General features: G+C 42.2%; 1 protein-coding gene across 1 annotated transcript in view; it reads left to right on the forward strand.

Moving 5' to 3' along the window:
- The window catches only part of slkb (STE20-like kinase b), a 19133-nt gene continuing 3529 nt past the window's right edge, over positions 1–15604 (forward strand). The window contains exons 1-13 of the mRNA XM_047342493.1: positions 1–699; positions 2117–2285; positions 4516–4557; positions 5114–5263; positions 7006–7078; positions 7224–7418; positions 7658–7739; positions 8704–8835; positions 9223–9981; positions 10102–10232; positions 10550–10673; positions 12604–12783; positions 14456–14585. Coding sequence (XP_047198449.1) covers positions 550–699; positions 2117–2285; positions 4516–4557; positions 5114–5263; positions 7006–7078; positions 7224–7418; positions 7658–7739; positions 8704–8835; positions 9223–9981; positions 10102–10232; positions 10550–10673; positions 12604–12783; positions 14456–14585 — 2317 coding nt within the window. The 5' untranslated portion in view covers positions 1–549. The remainder of the gene's footprint in view (positions 700–2116; positions 2286–4515; positions 4558–5113; positions 5264–7005; positions 7079–7223; positions 7419–7657; positions 7740–8703; positions 8836–9222; positions 9982–10101; positions 10233–10549; positions 10674–12603; positions 12784–14455; positions 14586–15604) is intronic.

Raw genomic sequence — 15604 nt, forward strand, 5'->3', positions numbered from 1 at the left:
CTAAATCCGCTAGATTAACGAACCAGTCCCCGCAGCACGAGAATATGAGTGTTTCTACTGGGTTAGTGAATGTGGAGACACCGAGAAACTGGACCCGGCCTCACCTCCGAGGAAACTACTGACCTGCTGCCTGGACTACAACTGTGTGGAAGGAAAGCTCACTCATCTCCTGCTGTTTCTTCAGGAAAGAGCCCACAGGGGTTGTCGGGCCAGTGGGTCGTCAGGAGCTGGAACAACGACGAGCTACTCCCATTACTTTATGTTAAACTAAAGCCCTGTTTAAGTTGGATTTCAGATAATGGGACACGTCCAGGTGGACACTTTTATTATTATTTCAGCGTTTAACAATCGCGGAAGGCGTTTCTTTTCTGTGGACTGGACACAACTGTCATAGGCTAAGCTAGGTTTTCATCCTAACTGCTCTGGACGCGCTGACAACACTCATGTGTGGTTCTGTTGTGCTGCTACAGTCACACTTTCAAGGACACTGACACGTTTTTCAAGCGAATTCCTCTCTGAACTTTGTAACTGAATGACCCAGGACTCAGAATGTCGTTTTTTAATTTCCGTAAAATCTTCAAATTGGGGGCCGAGAAGAAGAAGAAACAGTACGAGCATGTGCGCAGAGATGAAAACCCAGAGGAGGTATGGAACATCATCGGTGAACTGGGAGATGGAGCCTTCGGGAAAGTGTTCAAGGTATGTGAAGTCCCATCAGAGCTGCCGTTTGTAGACAACAGCCTCTCCTCTGTGTGGGATGTTGTGGGAGACTTGTGTTTCCATAACCTGAGGGTTATACATCCTCTCTGCTCTCCCTAATGTCTGACACAACGTGCCAGCGGTGTGACCCACCCACCATCTTCAAACCAGAGCCCCAGCCCTGCTTGTGACAGATATGAATTCTGAGCTCCCACTCCACAAATATCCAACATGTTTGTGATCTCCTGAAGCTTGTTCACACGTGACAGACGACTAAATGCCATCAGATCCACCCATGTCTTAAAAAAGCAAAGTTAACATTTCCTTGCACACAGTCACATGTATATAGTTGTTTATTTGCTTTAAAAATCGAATCCATATCACACAGTGGAGTTTAGGCAAAGAAGCAAGCCAAATAATTCCCGTGTCCAAAAAGCAGACCAAGTGTCATCATTTTAATATTGCAGTGTGTTGGTTTGACCCTAATGTATAGGTGAAGGCAGGAGCCTCATTTGCACGAGTGGCAGTAAATGTCACACAGGAGGGCTCCTCATGTCCAATACCAGGAAGTCTGTGACTAATAAAACCAGTGTATGTGATCTAATTCCGTCTTTCTTGCCAAAGGCTATTTTTGGATGCTTTGAAATAGCTGGACTTACCCAAGATTTCATTCCAGTGTTACTTTGTGTGATGCTTAAATTAAGCCTAATCCTCTTGCTCAGTGATTTAGTCAGAGGTGGTCAGTTTCACAGCATTCCTCTGCAAGGCTCACGTGAAGGGAAAGAGTATGTTTGTGCGACTGGCTGTCGCACTCCAGAGTCAAACTGAAGGGCGAGAGGGGCACAAATAGTAAACTGTAGTGTTATGTTTCTACTGTACTGTGTCTGGTGTTTGTGTTATTCCAGTTGTAATACACCCCTGATGCTTCAGCAGGAGAGACTTAGCTGTCAGCATTAGTACCAAGGAGTAGATTGTACAGTCTTTGTTTTTTAAATGACCACAGAACTCAGGCAGGTCACCAGGAAGGGGCTGCATCCCATATCGCAGCAGCAACTTCATTGAGCACATCCTGCCTGCAGTGAGGCCAAAACAAACAGGAGAAATTTCCTCTGTAACGAGACACGTCTCATGTCTCTGCTGACTTACTGGGACGCGCTGTAAAGCCAAGTATTATTTGTTGTTTTTAGATCCTTTAAATGACAGGGTGTTTGTCGCAGGGCTGAGGTCAAGACCATTTCAAATTCTAACATAAACCAAGATTGGCATTTGTGAGTCTCAGAGATTCGGTTTGTTCCTCCAGAGCAGTAAATGAGAACAAGCACAGATATTCTGAACTTGATCTCCGTATGACACCAGCGAGACTTATCTGAGCAGTTCTTTTGACATACAGCTCTCTAATAACATTCTCATCCCACAGGCTCAGAACAAACAGACGGGCATCCTAGCTGCAGCCAAAGTTATTGACACCAAGACCGAGGAGGAGTTGGAGGACTACATGGTGGAGATTGAAATCCTGGCCTCCTGTGACCACCAAAACATTGTCAAACTGCTTGATGCTTTCTATTTTGACAGCAAACTCTGGGTGAGTATTGGGAAGAGCTCTCTGGAGGCAGAGTGTCAGTAGTGTTTCCTTCCTTATTTCCTTCAGAGCGGGGATAAATATCGCCTTAATGCAGAAGTTTGATTCAGCAGAACTACTTTTTAAAACAATCAATACAAATATTTTAGCAGTTAACGATTGCCCTCCATAGTAAGCATGCTCTATAAATCACAGAGGTATCACTGCTGCAGTTGTTATAACGCATTGGGCCTTTAAACTTGCATCACTTTACTGTCAGTGCAAGACTTTTGCAGTCTATGCAAGTTCCTTTCAGTGATATGTTATCTAAGGCCAAAGTTCACACAAGACCCATCTTTCAGAGCTGTTAATCATCATACCAGTTTATAATCCATCCACTTATGATATGAGCTAATTTTTATATGCCCTTTGTTTTTCACTGATACTTTCTCCAAACAAACACGTGTATATTTGATCATCTTTTGTCTTTGAAGAACCCCTCCTCCACAAATCTAAGTCAACACTGCTCTTCCGTGATTCCTCAGGGTTACACCCACAAAGTTTGAAGTTGATTGGATGAGTGGTTGTCAAGAAAATGCAAAAGTCTTTGTCAGTTGCTGTGGACTTTCTCCAGAGTTTCTCCTACCACCACCCTCTCTAGTAAAATCTCTGGATAATGTTCGAATCCGCCCATGTGAGAAAGCAGCAGGAGATTCTCCGGAGGATTTACAGAGGGCGCATTAATGATGTTTCTAACATGTGACAGACACAAGACAAAAACCAAAAAGAATACAAATACCTCAGGATGGAAAAGAGGTGTCATACACGTAGAGTACTTTAATTAAGATGTCAGCTTGGAAAGACAACACAATTTAAAAGCTTTTAGTTATAAGGGCCGAAGCCAGTGTTGATGTGCTGTAAACAAAAACATGTGATCTCCGCAGTGGAATTGTTTACTGTTTCGTCCTGTCTCTGCGTGCTGCGCCACCCCTCACCTCAACGCTCCAGAGATTGTTGTTTAGTCGTGAACCTGAGTAGAGAATCTCTTGCTGCATCCTCCATATGTGAAAGGTAAACTCTGGAGAAAGTCTGCACATTTGGGTCCAGTTTTCATGCTCATGTGTGTCAATACACAAGGATCCAATAAGACAGTCAGGTCATTGTAAACCCTCCTGATTACCTGAGTATGTAATATCAGTGCGTTTCATTGCTTGCTCTGCCCTTTTCCTCTCCATTGTCCTCTGAACAATGGTCCCAGTCTGATGAGGCTGTCTGTTGATTTTTATCTTGGCCTGTGTGGCACCTGTTCGTGCAAAGAGGAGAGAGTGTCCAGGACATTTCCTCCTGGAGATGAAAGCCCTTATTCCGCATAATACCCTGAGAGTCTGGGAGTTCACTTATTTTGCAACTGCAGGTTAAATTCACCCACTGACCACTGCTTCCCGCTGCAGTTTCAGTTTCATGAATTGGTTACTGTGATGTCGCCAGTATTTACATCCTTTCTGGGCCTTGAACTTGTAGGTGAGATCATGCAGTCTCACATCCTCCCTCGCTGTGCCATATGAATGGTTTAGAAAATATGTGGGTGCATACTTATTCTGGTATTTGTGTGTGTCAAATAAACAAAGCCAGAAGGAAAGCTACCCTGGCCCATGGTTCCTCTCTGCCAGCTGCTGCTCGGATAAACCACTGTGGGGGCCATTGTACAACAGCAGAGCCACTAAAACAACAGCACGCCTACAGAGAAACACTAGAATGGTTTGCGTGCTGAATAGCCAAGACTGTTCTGAGACTCGAGGCATTGTGTGTCTTGTAAGGGCTTTGTTGTTGGAAGTGGAACAGTCTTGAAAAGCTCAACTGAATTGTGGAATGCTATTGGTCCTTGGTGAAGGTTGGAGCTAGTGTTTTTTCAGGAAGTAAGCTGTTGTCATTTAAAATACAGATTGATCCTACTACAATGGCAAAAGGTCTTAACCAATGAATCAACCACAATTAGTTCCTTAATAGTAGTAGTAACTTCATGTTTAAGCTCAACAAAAACACCCTGCTCCAGATGCGTTTCCATACCCTCTTTAATAATCATACTTCCTAGATACTCTAATCCTATTTACAGAGTAAGGCCCTAAGGTCTGGCAATGTAGCTAGCAAGCTACCCAGCAGCTGTGTGAAACCCTTTCCACAATGTGACCCCAACTGGGCCAATCCTCTTACGTCAGCAGCCATACTGAAAGCTCCTAAATGCCTTTAAGGGCTCAGAGTGTTTCATTCATGCAGTGGAGGTTCATTCTCAAATTGCCTCAGTCAAGTCAGTAGTTTTGCACTCACTAAATATTTACTGAATGTTCCAGCACAATATATACACTGACTGAGCTTTCTCTCTCAAACTGAGAAACTTCCAGACCATCACAATAGAGTTCAGAAGCCACTAGTTCCAGCCTGTGTATTGGTTTGAATGGCCTGCACTCACCTCCATTCAAAATGCTGTTTGTCGCAAAGCTGATCTCTGAATATCAAATATTCAATATACACTCTCTTACACACACTTTTTACATAAATAAATACCCATTCACAAATGTTGGAAAATCACACAACTCTGATCCTTTTTTTCCATCTTGTTGGCAGATCCTCATCGATCAAAAGAAGCTGTTCAGAGAGCAGGACTAAACAGCAAAGTTAAAAAAGGCAAATTTAATACATCAATAGGGCTTTGACTCTAGTTCACTGACACATTCCTCTTTCATCAATACAATGAATGTAACTTAGCCCTGATTAGCACGTATGATTAGGTTGCATAAGTGTATTCCAGAGTAAGGAATGCTAAGCATGTGTTTTTATGAACCTCGTCCCCTCCTGCAGAACTGGAGAGACCCCTGACAGAGCCTCAGATCAGGGTGGTGTGTAAGCAGACTCTGCAGGCCCTCGTCTACCTCCATGACAATAAAATCATCCACAGAGACCTGAAGGCCGGGAACATCCTCCTCACACTTGCCGGCGATGTCAAGCTGGGTAAGGTCACAGCTAGATCTCACTGTACACACCAGGAAACTATTAATAATTATTTTCCCAAACATTAAAGCAAGAGCATGAGTATCGTTGTCGGCTATGAGGAAAAACTGTGATCTGAGTAAACATACAGAAAAATCAAAGACTCTGCTCAACTTTTTTGCCTGACAAGTATTTTATTTTCCTTTTTCAGTTGCGTAATTTCTCTTATTTCAAGAAGGGAAAATCCTAAATGAGTTCATACCTCAGTTATGTTGGCTGTGCGCCTTTAGCCATAGTCTCCATGTACTTTCATCATGTTTCCTCATTACTGAACTGCTGCCAACAAGAAATGTACAGTGAAATCCTCCATTCACAACAAAGCATTACATTCACTTATCTGGACTGATGAAAACAGCTGAGTCGAGGTATCATGTGATATCATATAGAGGAGAAAAACAGCGATATGAAGTTTCCCACAGTATTTTTTTTAGCCACTCTAATGAAAGAAGCTTAAAAGTTCACATGATCCCTCTTGTGATATTATGCTAAATGCATGTCAAACAGTCACAAGAGAGACTTTGTGTAAATTGTTGTGCTGCTCTAACTCATAATACATGAGATTTCCAGAAGCTTGTGACACCTACAATTGTCACATTGCAACTCATTGTTTACATGATATTCACAGTGTGTGACAATGTGGGTCTAACTATTTATGTTCATTTGTCCTGCCACTATGAATAAGTTATAAAATATTAAATAAAAAAACAAATCAATTATTTTAAAGTCATCAGATCTTAAACTGCAGAGCCTGATTCATCCCAGCTTTTTTTTACACCACTCAGTCAGACACGGTGACAAAGGTAAGACCTGCGTCGGTGGTCTGTCTGTGTGGGTCAGCCAGCATCACAGCATCAGCTCCTTCATGACTCTTCTCTCAGCCGGAGTCGAACATGGGTCGTACACTGCTTTGCTTTGGTGAACAGATGTTGCTCTAGGATTGGACATTAATTCATTCATTTACCTAGCCCACTGAAAAAAGAGACTGTGAAAGAAATAGAAAATACACTTGTAGGCAATGAAGAGGGAAAGGTGTTCAGATGGACATGGAAAGTTAAGTTTTATCTGGTTAATTGTGTAATGTAACTTGGTGTAATTCTAAGGTTTATCGCTGCAGACTGAATTCTCTGTGTTAGACTCAAGACCAGGTCACCCCTCTAAAACATTAGATCCCACACTTCCCATAATGCAGTCTTTCCTCAGACACCTCAAAATCCACAGCCCAAGTTTGTAAACACTAGCTTTCTGCCCCAAAAATGTGTTGTCTATGTCCAGGTCAATATAACCCCAATGACTTCACCAGAATTGAATTTGTAAAATGAGTGATTGACTGCATAAACAGCAATTGTTGGGTCCTGCTGCTCAGTGTGTGCACAAACACACGTATGCAGCAGATGCAGTAATGTAGCTTACGTACAGGAGTGTGAGTCATGGAACAGGCTCATTAAAATAATACACAGCAAGCATTTTGTCCTGTGACATCACACACAGGTGCTGTCTCTCGCACACACACACACCATTCAAACAGGGCATGATGTCATGCAAATGTGAGAGCGGTGTTACAGCAGCATATGGTTTCTTAGGCTGTGTTGTTTTTGTGTTCATTTAATGCACTCATGAGATTGGTTATTGTGCTGCTCAGAGGTTCATTTTGTGGTTACAGTTGGAAAATGTGACTTATTTCTGCTCAATCACATGTCTTCCAGCTGACTTTGGTGTGTCTGCCAGAAACACCAAAACGCTGCAGAGGAGAGACTCTTTCATTGGAACGCCTTACTGGTGGGTGGAAAATAAATCAAACTACTATTTAATAGTCATTCTTTTTTGCACAACTACACTATTACTCAGCATCAGTATTTCTTTTGCCCAACACAAAATAAACATCTGTAATCTCTACATCTCCTTTCAATAACTCTCCTTCCAGGATGGCCCCCGAGGTGGTGATGTGCGAGACGTCCAAGGACCGTCCATACGACTACAAGGCCGATATCTGGTCCCTCGGGGTCACCTTGATTGAGCTAGCACAGATTGAGCCGCCCAATCACGAGATGAACCCCATGAGAGTCCTGCTGAAAATAGCCAAGGCAGATCCTCCTACCTTGATGCAGCCGTCACGCTGGTGAGTCACAGCGTCAAGCTTTATCGTCGAGTAAGAGACAAGGATGAGCAAGCCGTTAGGTTCCACTTAGTATTGCACAATTCTATTGTTTCTACTTCTATGATATTTGCCTTAGTTTTTCTCACTTTTCAAGACACTTAAGCCGCACAGAGATTCTTGAAGGGGAAGAGAAATAAATGATTTTAAATGTGCTTGACCAAACAAACCATATTCAAGTTTTTGCTACTTCCACCATTTAGGACCCCAGAATTTAGTGATTTCCTGAAGCGGTGCCTGGACAAGAATGTGGACAACAGGTGGAACGCACCACAACTTCTACAGGTACCTCGCTCTTTAACATGTACACAGAATTATAATTCTCGTGCTCTGAAACCCCCTTTCACTCTCCAGTTCCCCCAAGCCCGAAACGTAACCACTTGTATCAAGTGATAATCCCCGTTCCCCATCCCATACCCACGTACCACCTGCCAGTCAGAGTTTGAGTAGCAGAGGCCTAGGTGACATCTGTTTACCTGCCCAGTGTAAGGACTATGTCCGGCACTGAACCGTGTGTCCTGGCAGGACTGACACTCATCCCTTTGTGCTTGAGCTGACGTCAGCAGGGCAGGATTTTCTTTTTCCATAGGGTTTAAGGTGCTCGGCCAAGTCAGAGCCACTTACTTCCAGAGAGGCAGAAAGGACACATCCGTTCACAGACACAGGAAATACCGCAAAACCCTACAGCCAAAGGATTTATCTGCACAGAGGAAGACTAGATGGGCTTGAAAATAGAAAATGGTGGTCTGCCACCAATGAAGGTTTTGATATCAAAGAAGCTCCATATTCTCAGGCCTGCGATAGAGTATGTGCAGCAGATTTCAAAGCCGATGAAGGTGAGGTTGAGAAGAGACACGTTGTTTTTGTAATCTAATCTGATTTTGCATAAAAGTTGACTGATCTGTTTTTTTTTTTTTATTGTGAAGTGCACTGAAACCGAAAGTCTCCAAGAGAGATTCCGTAACAGGAGGATGCAGGAAAGAAAGATTGAAATATTCAGCCTGTGTTGTTCTTTGTGTGTTGGTTGGATTTACTTTGTCTTGTGTAGTGGAAATAGTCGCAGCGTTTTACACTGTGAGCAATTTATATCTCAAAATCTGTGGGATTAGTTTTCGGCTTGCTGTGAAACTTTGCTGCCAACTGTGTTTAAAGTGCATTTACTGCAGCAGGTGAAGTGTTTGCCTCAGGTGCTGATATTTAAATTAAACCTTGATTTATGACCGTGTTAATTTCTTTGTCCTTTTCACAGCATTCGTTTTTGTCGACCACGAATAACAGCAAACCGCTGAGGGAGATCATAGCTGAGGCGAAGGCTGAGGTCACAGAGGAGATTGAAGAACACAAAGAAGAAGAAGAGGAGGAAGAAACCGAAGCGCAGCGGGTGGGTTAACGTCATGTTTGCACTGCTTAAAGAAAATGTCAGCATTTTGTTTTGCACATCTTGTCATCCTTATCCTCTCTATTATTACGGCTTGTTTCATCTGGCTGACAGTCCAAAATCCAAATATATTTGATATACTCATTTTTAAAAAGTTGTATTAGGGCAGCTTTTGTGAGGCTGGATCCAGTAATTTAATACTAGCTGTAAAACTGGACCTGCTGAATTTAGTTTTTATTTGTTTACTAGAAACAGGACATATAGGAATAAAGAGAGAGTGATATAATATGCAACTTCCTTGGCCAAATTTGAATAATTTGGTGAACAAAACGAAAAAGGAATTAAGAATCTAACATTCCTAACATTCTGTACCTGTTGTTTCTGTCTCAGGGCCACAAACGTGCCCCATCTGATGTCAGCGTTGCCAGCTCAGAGGATGAGAAGATCCCCCTCTCTCCGTCCGTCTTGGAATCTGTCCCTGAGAAGGTTGAACCAGTTCTACCCGTGCCAACACCCACAGATGTCATTGTGGCCAACCATGTGGTAGACACTAGCTTTGTGGAGGAGGCTGCTGACCCTGCAGCAGCAGAGCAAACCAGGGAGGCATCAAACATTCCAGCTGTGGATGAAGAGGTAGAACAGAAACCTGTTGAAGAAAATCTTTTAGAGGCAGGAGAAGATGTTTGCTCACCAGATAAAGAGACTGAACCAGAAGCACCTGTTAAAGAAATGCAGCAGATGGAGATCGCTGGTGATGATGAAAAGGAAGTGGACACAGCTGAGGTTCCTGCCACCCCAGAGAGGTCAGAGGTCACCGAGGGTCCTCAGGAGGAAAAGACGGCTGTTGTGGAGGAATCAAACACACCAGCTGAGGAGGGGGAGGACCGGTACAAACATCTAAAGGTGTCATTGATGCTACCAGAGCAAGAAAAAGGTGTCCCCAAAGTAGAGAATGAAGAGAAACCCACAGACATGGATAAAATAAATGCAGAAGATGAGAAGAAAGTTCCAGACAAAGCTAAGGATGACAAAGAGAGAGATTCAGACTCAGGGAGTGGCTCCGCTGCAGATAACAGCAGCATAGACCTGAATCTGTCTATCTCAAGCTTTCTGTCCAAAACAAAAGAGCCTGGATCTGTTTCCATACAGGTAACATACACAGGACACACTCCAGTGTGATAAATTGAGTCTGCAAATGGTTGACCTGAAGCTGTATAATGACAGATTTGCAGAGCTGATGATAAATATATGTAAATCCTTTTTTTCCAGGACACCAAGCGTCAGAAGAAGACACTGAAGAAAACTCGCAAATTCATGGTGGATGGAGTGGAAGTGAGCGTGACGACATCAAAGATCATCACTGATAATGACACCAAGAACGAGGAGATGAGATTCCTCAGGTATTCACCTGCCTTCATTTACATGCACACACTGTGAACCGGTTTCATGCAAATACTATGGAAATGAGTTCCTCAGTGCACAAGCTACCGATGTGGAGTTAGGCTCTCTAAATCCTGAATCTTTATTACCTAATTGTACTTCATTGCACAGTGCTCCACAGCTATATTTCAGACCTCAGCAAAGCTCTCCATGAAAGGTGATGCCTGTTCACCATGGTGACCTCCTTTCAGTTAAAAAAAAACAACTCACCATTACCATATTTTCTTCCTTTTTCTTTCTGTCTATTCTGGCTTCGTTTCCTCCTGCACCTGTGCAGGCGCCAGGAGCTGAGGGAGCTGCGCCTCTTGCAGAAGGAGGAGCAGAGGGCTCAGCAGCAGCTCAGCAACAAACTGCAGCAGCAAAAAGAACACATCTACCGCCGCTTCGAACAGGAGACCACAGTAAGTCAGTTCATTTTTTCATTTAAAGGGGGGGCAGTCTCATTTTCAGATAATACTCTATATGACGTGCTCCACTGCAAATATGTATCATATACATATATACATATATTTCTACATTTACATCTGCTGTCCACACTACTCTGCAGTTTTCAAGTACCTAAAACAGAAGGGATTGGAAACGCTGCCGGCCCCGTGGTTGATTTAAATCTCTTGTGGTCAAGGAGAGCTAAAACTGAGACATTTAGAAATGATGCAGTTTCCACTGTTAGTAAGAGTTCCACCTCTTTGTCGGTCCAAGAAAATAAATCCCTGCTTTTACTTTTCACCCTTGAGGTTTCTTGTTCATAGTATTTTCGGTTACAGCAACTGACTGCAGATAATCAGCTTCCTGTTAACACAAGCATGCACATATGCCCACTGTATGCAAATGATCACGCGATATGCGTTTTTAGGTATGTTAATATGGACAGACGGATTTGTACAGAGCTAAAAAACTTGTGTGGATGGACATTGTTTTAGTTTTAAATACTGTTTTTTAACTGAAATATATTAGTATGGATGTTGCCTAACATTGAGTAACATTAACAGAACAATTATTTCCTCTAACCTCAAAACTAAGTCTTCAACTTGAGACAGCTATTTTAAGGAATTAAAATCTAGTTTGGGATCACCTCCTTTAAAATATATAATCATCTGAAACTCAAAGGTCTGGCCAGTTGCCTTAGCTGAACATGGGGAACAAATATGTTACTCTCTTTTTTTCAATCCCAGTCTAAAAGGATTTAAGGTCAGATAATTAAAACAAAAATACAACAAGGCTTATCAGTAAGTTTATGTCTGATGTGAGTAATCGATATCTGATAAGAAATATACAGGCTTTCGGAGCCAGGAGAGCACCTCAGTGAATTGATGTTGCACCTATTCTGAATCAACCTTCAAAAGGTGATAGTTGAGTAGAGTTTGGCAGTCTTTAATCCAAACACTCCATTAAATTCATTATTTTTCAGAGTTGGTTTAGTAGTTTTCTCTCCAACCACCTCTGTTAAAGTTGCATGACATAATGAGGAAATTTGGAAACACCTCGAGAAAACTGCTGTGGACCATGCGGCTGCAAGCTCCTGGACATAAAAACAGACTGACTCTGTGGTTGTTAACTGAATTTTTACTTTGACCTTCTGCAAACCATCTCCTCCAGATGTGGGCAAAGTGTAAAATATTATGACTCATCTGACTACTATTCAGTTTCTTTTTGCGTAGAGATCCAGATTTTTGTGATTCGTAGAAATTCAGAGGGGCCAGATGTACTGAGGGTTTTGCACAAGTCTTACAGGAGCACACGTGACTCATTCTTCCCCTAAACACATCAAAACAGTCTACGTAGACAGTAAAAACAATGTGGATCATGGCGAGAGCAGGTGGTAGCACAATAGTGTGAGAGAGCATGCCTCAAATTGCGCAGCAAATCTCCCTTTACACTGCACTATGCAGCAAAGGAGCAAAACACCAAGTTAGAGATTTCTAATGTTATCATGAGAAGTGTAAAAAAATGTGTTTATTATTAACTTTGGCAGGACGAATTAGAATATGGTGGTTAGCATCAGTCTCGATAATTAATGGGAAAAAGAGACATCAATTCATGTTCAATTCACGCAGTATCTGTTTGGCCTTATTCGAATTGCTTCATATTTCTCTGAAAAGATTTACTTTTCTATGAGTCACCGGTGTAGCTGTTTATGTAATATAGATTTAGTTATTTGTCTACCCTCTGATGTTGTACATATTTCATCCTTCAATTTAGATTTTCTGAAATGTGGAACCATGATGAATTTGTGGATCCGACGTCTTTCACGTCCACATGTCCTTCAAAAAGTCTTTGTTCAGAGCCACTGACATATTTCATTGACATTCTGTGACCCTCTGTGTCCATCAGAGCAAGAAGCGTCAGTATGACCAGGAGGTGGAGAATCTGGAGCGGCAGCAGAAGCAGACGATCGAGAGGCTGGAGCAGGAGCACACCAACCGACTCCGGGACGAGGCCAAACGCATCAAAGCAGATCAGGACAAAGAGCTGTCAAAGTACCAGAACATGCTGAAAAACCGCAAGAAAGAGGTTAGAATGAAGATCACATAACTCTGCTACTTTGCCTCCCTCTAACTTCTTTTACCTGCCCAGAAGGAGAGCCTGTCAGGTTCCTATTTATAGCAGGTTGAGTTGATACTTAGACATACAAACACCTCTCTGATCTGTCTTATGAGTGTTTACATAACCTCTCTTTAGCCATGCAGGAACTAAATCAGTCTCTGCTGCCACATCTCATTTATTTTCTCATCCAGTGCTAATCCATCCACAGCGCGTGTCTCATTTTATTTCCATCTTATTGCCCATTGTTGCCCTGACACAGGGCAACAATTTCCTCTACATGTCTTTTGTTTTTCATTTTGTTTATAGTTTGATGCAATTTTTGTTGCTGACTATTTCCCACCACCTTCTTACCTGAGTGTGCAGTGCCCACCACAGGTTCAGAATGTGTGTGTGTTTGCAGTGTTTGTTAAATGTGTATAGGAAGGAGTGGCCTATGTTATGATTCAGTCCTTTCAGTTGTCCTTGTGCACCCTGTGCAACGCTCCCATTCAGGATACAAGCGAACCCCCCATGCTTCCTCTGGTTTGGGATCTAGTTTCTTTCACTACACAAGATACAAAGGTTGACTCACATTTTGAGACAAACCCACACAGCACTGAACAGATATGCCCTAATGCGAATTATAAGTTATTTCCGTTTTAAACATTCTATATTATATGTTTAAGTCCTTTTCTTGTCCCGATAGCCATCAATAAAGTAAAAAAAACTGAGGCCCACTCTCACCTGGCTGTCTTGCCAAATGAATGTGTTCACCCAGGTGTCTCATTTCCATTACTGCCGATCTGAGCCAATTATAACCTTTGTCTGCTGCAGAGTCATTTGACCCAGGAGTGAATAATGATTGTATCCATTCCCACTGCAGACAAAATTTAGATGTTAGTGGGTGTATTGCTCATAGACTCTTGCTAGCTTTTCCAGAATTACCAACCCCTATCTTTAATGGCTCTTTGTTGTTATTAAAATAAGTATTGCTAGTTGGCCTGGTGCCCTGCCTTGTCTGTACTATATAAGAGAAACACAATAATCCATGAATACAAAAGGATCCAGGCCAAGCTGTAGTTTTGTGCAATCAACAGAATTCTATTTTGACCAAGATGCCCGCTGAAAATGAAATGCTGGAACATTTGAACTAATTTAACATTTTGTTCTCTAATGCAACAGTACCAGGAGGGGGTAATGCTCCTTGGAAACAGGTTGAAGAACAAAATATTTTGTGGAATGTTCTCTGTAGACATTTAAAGGTTCCTTTTGGTGAGCTGAGCCAAGTAGGCCGGATTAATGTGACTGACAAGCAGGTGCAACAGTGGTTGCTGCCAGTTTGTAACTGTCTGGTTCATCGGCTCAAGCCATGTTTAACCTGAGGTAAACTTGGCAGAGAGCCTGTAGACCGGCAAACACACTCGAACACAGGGACTGACACACTCAGCCGGCCTCCTAAAGCCTGTTCTCTGGATACAGCAAAGACATTTCCTGCCAGTGCAGAGGTGCCTCACTAATTAGGCTAAGATTTTTCACTTATTGTTGTGGATGGAGGGTTCAGGTTCTCTGTGTGTTCTAGATACTACTGTTGTCACCTTGGGTTACCTGTGTCTGTGTGGTCGTAACCTGTTGTTTATAATCTGTATCATCCTCGGTCCAGGAACAGGAGTTTCTTCAGAAGCAGCAGCAGGATCTGGACAGCGATCTGAAGAAGATAATCCAGCAACACAAACACGAGCTCGCCACCATCGAGAGAGACTGCCTCAACCATAAGCAGCAGCTGCTCCGAGGTAAACAGTTCTATCCAACCATGTTTACTGTGCAGCGTCAGGTGATGCTATGTTCAGGTCATGTGGGTCAAAACCTTGTTACTGTCAAGGAAGTGTTCCTTCTTTGGGTATTTTCCCTTAATCATATGATCTGTAAGTCTTTATTTGTTATTAGGTCATGTGTCTCTTCACAAGTCACACTCAAACGTCATCTACTATGAGTTCATTTTCTGTCCTGTATGTTTGAATGTTGGAAGGCTTGATATTGTCGGCAAAATGTTGTTTTGCTACCGCTTTACTCAGCGTTTTAGCCTCTTGTCTTAATTGTTTTGATTTCACGATTCACAAACTTTAAACCGTTTGCACCAATATAAAGCTGTGCTGTTAATATTTGACCAAAACGTAGCTTGAGATATGGCGTCTCCATTTTTATGATCATTCACTCAAACAAAAAGTTTAGGATCAAACAGCTTTGTTAATTTTTATTTCTCTTACATCGTAGTCTGGCTAAGGGCGGGGTTCACTACATCACAATCATTTTTATTTCTTACTTCAAACAGGTTGATGCTAGCATTATTTGTAAATCCATTTAAAATTGTTCAGTCACATCTATCCATGTATTTCAACATGTTTAACAGCATTGAACACTATTACATCAGCCCTGTCAGACAGCAGCACGTTAGCAGTTAGCACTGGCTCGGAAATGATCCTGTGGATAATATGTCAGAAACTTCTCATAAATACTTTGTGAACCAAGTCATGGGAGGATGTAGCTCTGCTTTAAGAATTTCTTAAAAAGCTTTTACTGGGAACAGATATTCTGAGATTTGAGACCGCATTAGTTAAGATGATGTTTGTTTACACAAGGATCTGGCAGTTTCCCTCTAATGAGGCAACTTCAGCCCACAAATGTGGTTTTATGTCTCGGGCTCCATCTTGTAAATCTCTCACAGACCTGTAGTAATGCTGAATGCTCTTAGTGTGAGACATAATGTTGAAGATATATAAACCCTCCTATGTGCCTGTAAACCTGGATCTTC

Source organism: Hippoglossus stenolepis, chromosome 2 (genome assembly GCF_022539355.2).
Source record: "Hippoglossus stenolepis isolate QCI-W04-F060 chromosome 2, HSTE1.2, whole genome shotgun sequence".
Classification (NCBI taxonomy): Eukaryota; Metazoa; Chordata; class Actinopteri; order Pleuronectiformes; family Pleuronectidae; genus Hippoglossus; species Hippoglossus stenolepis.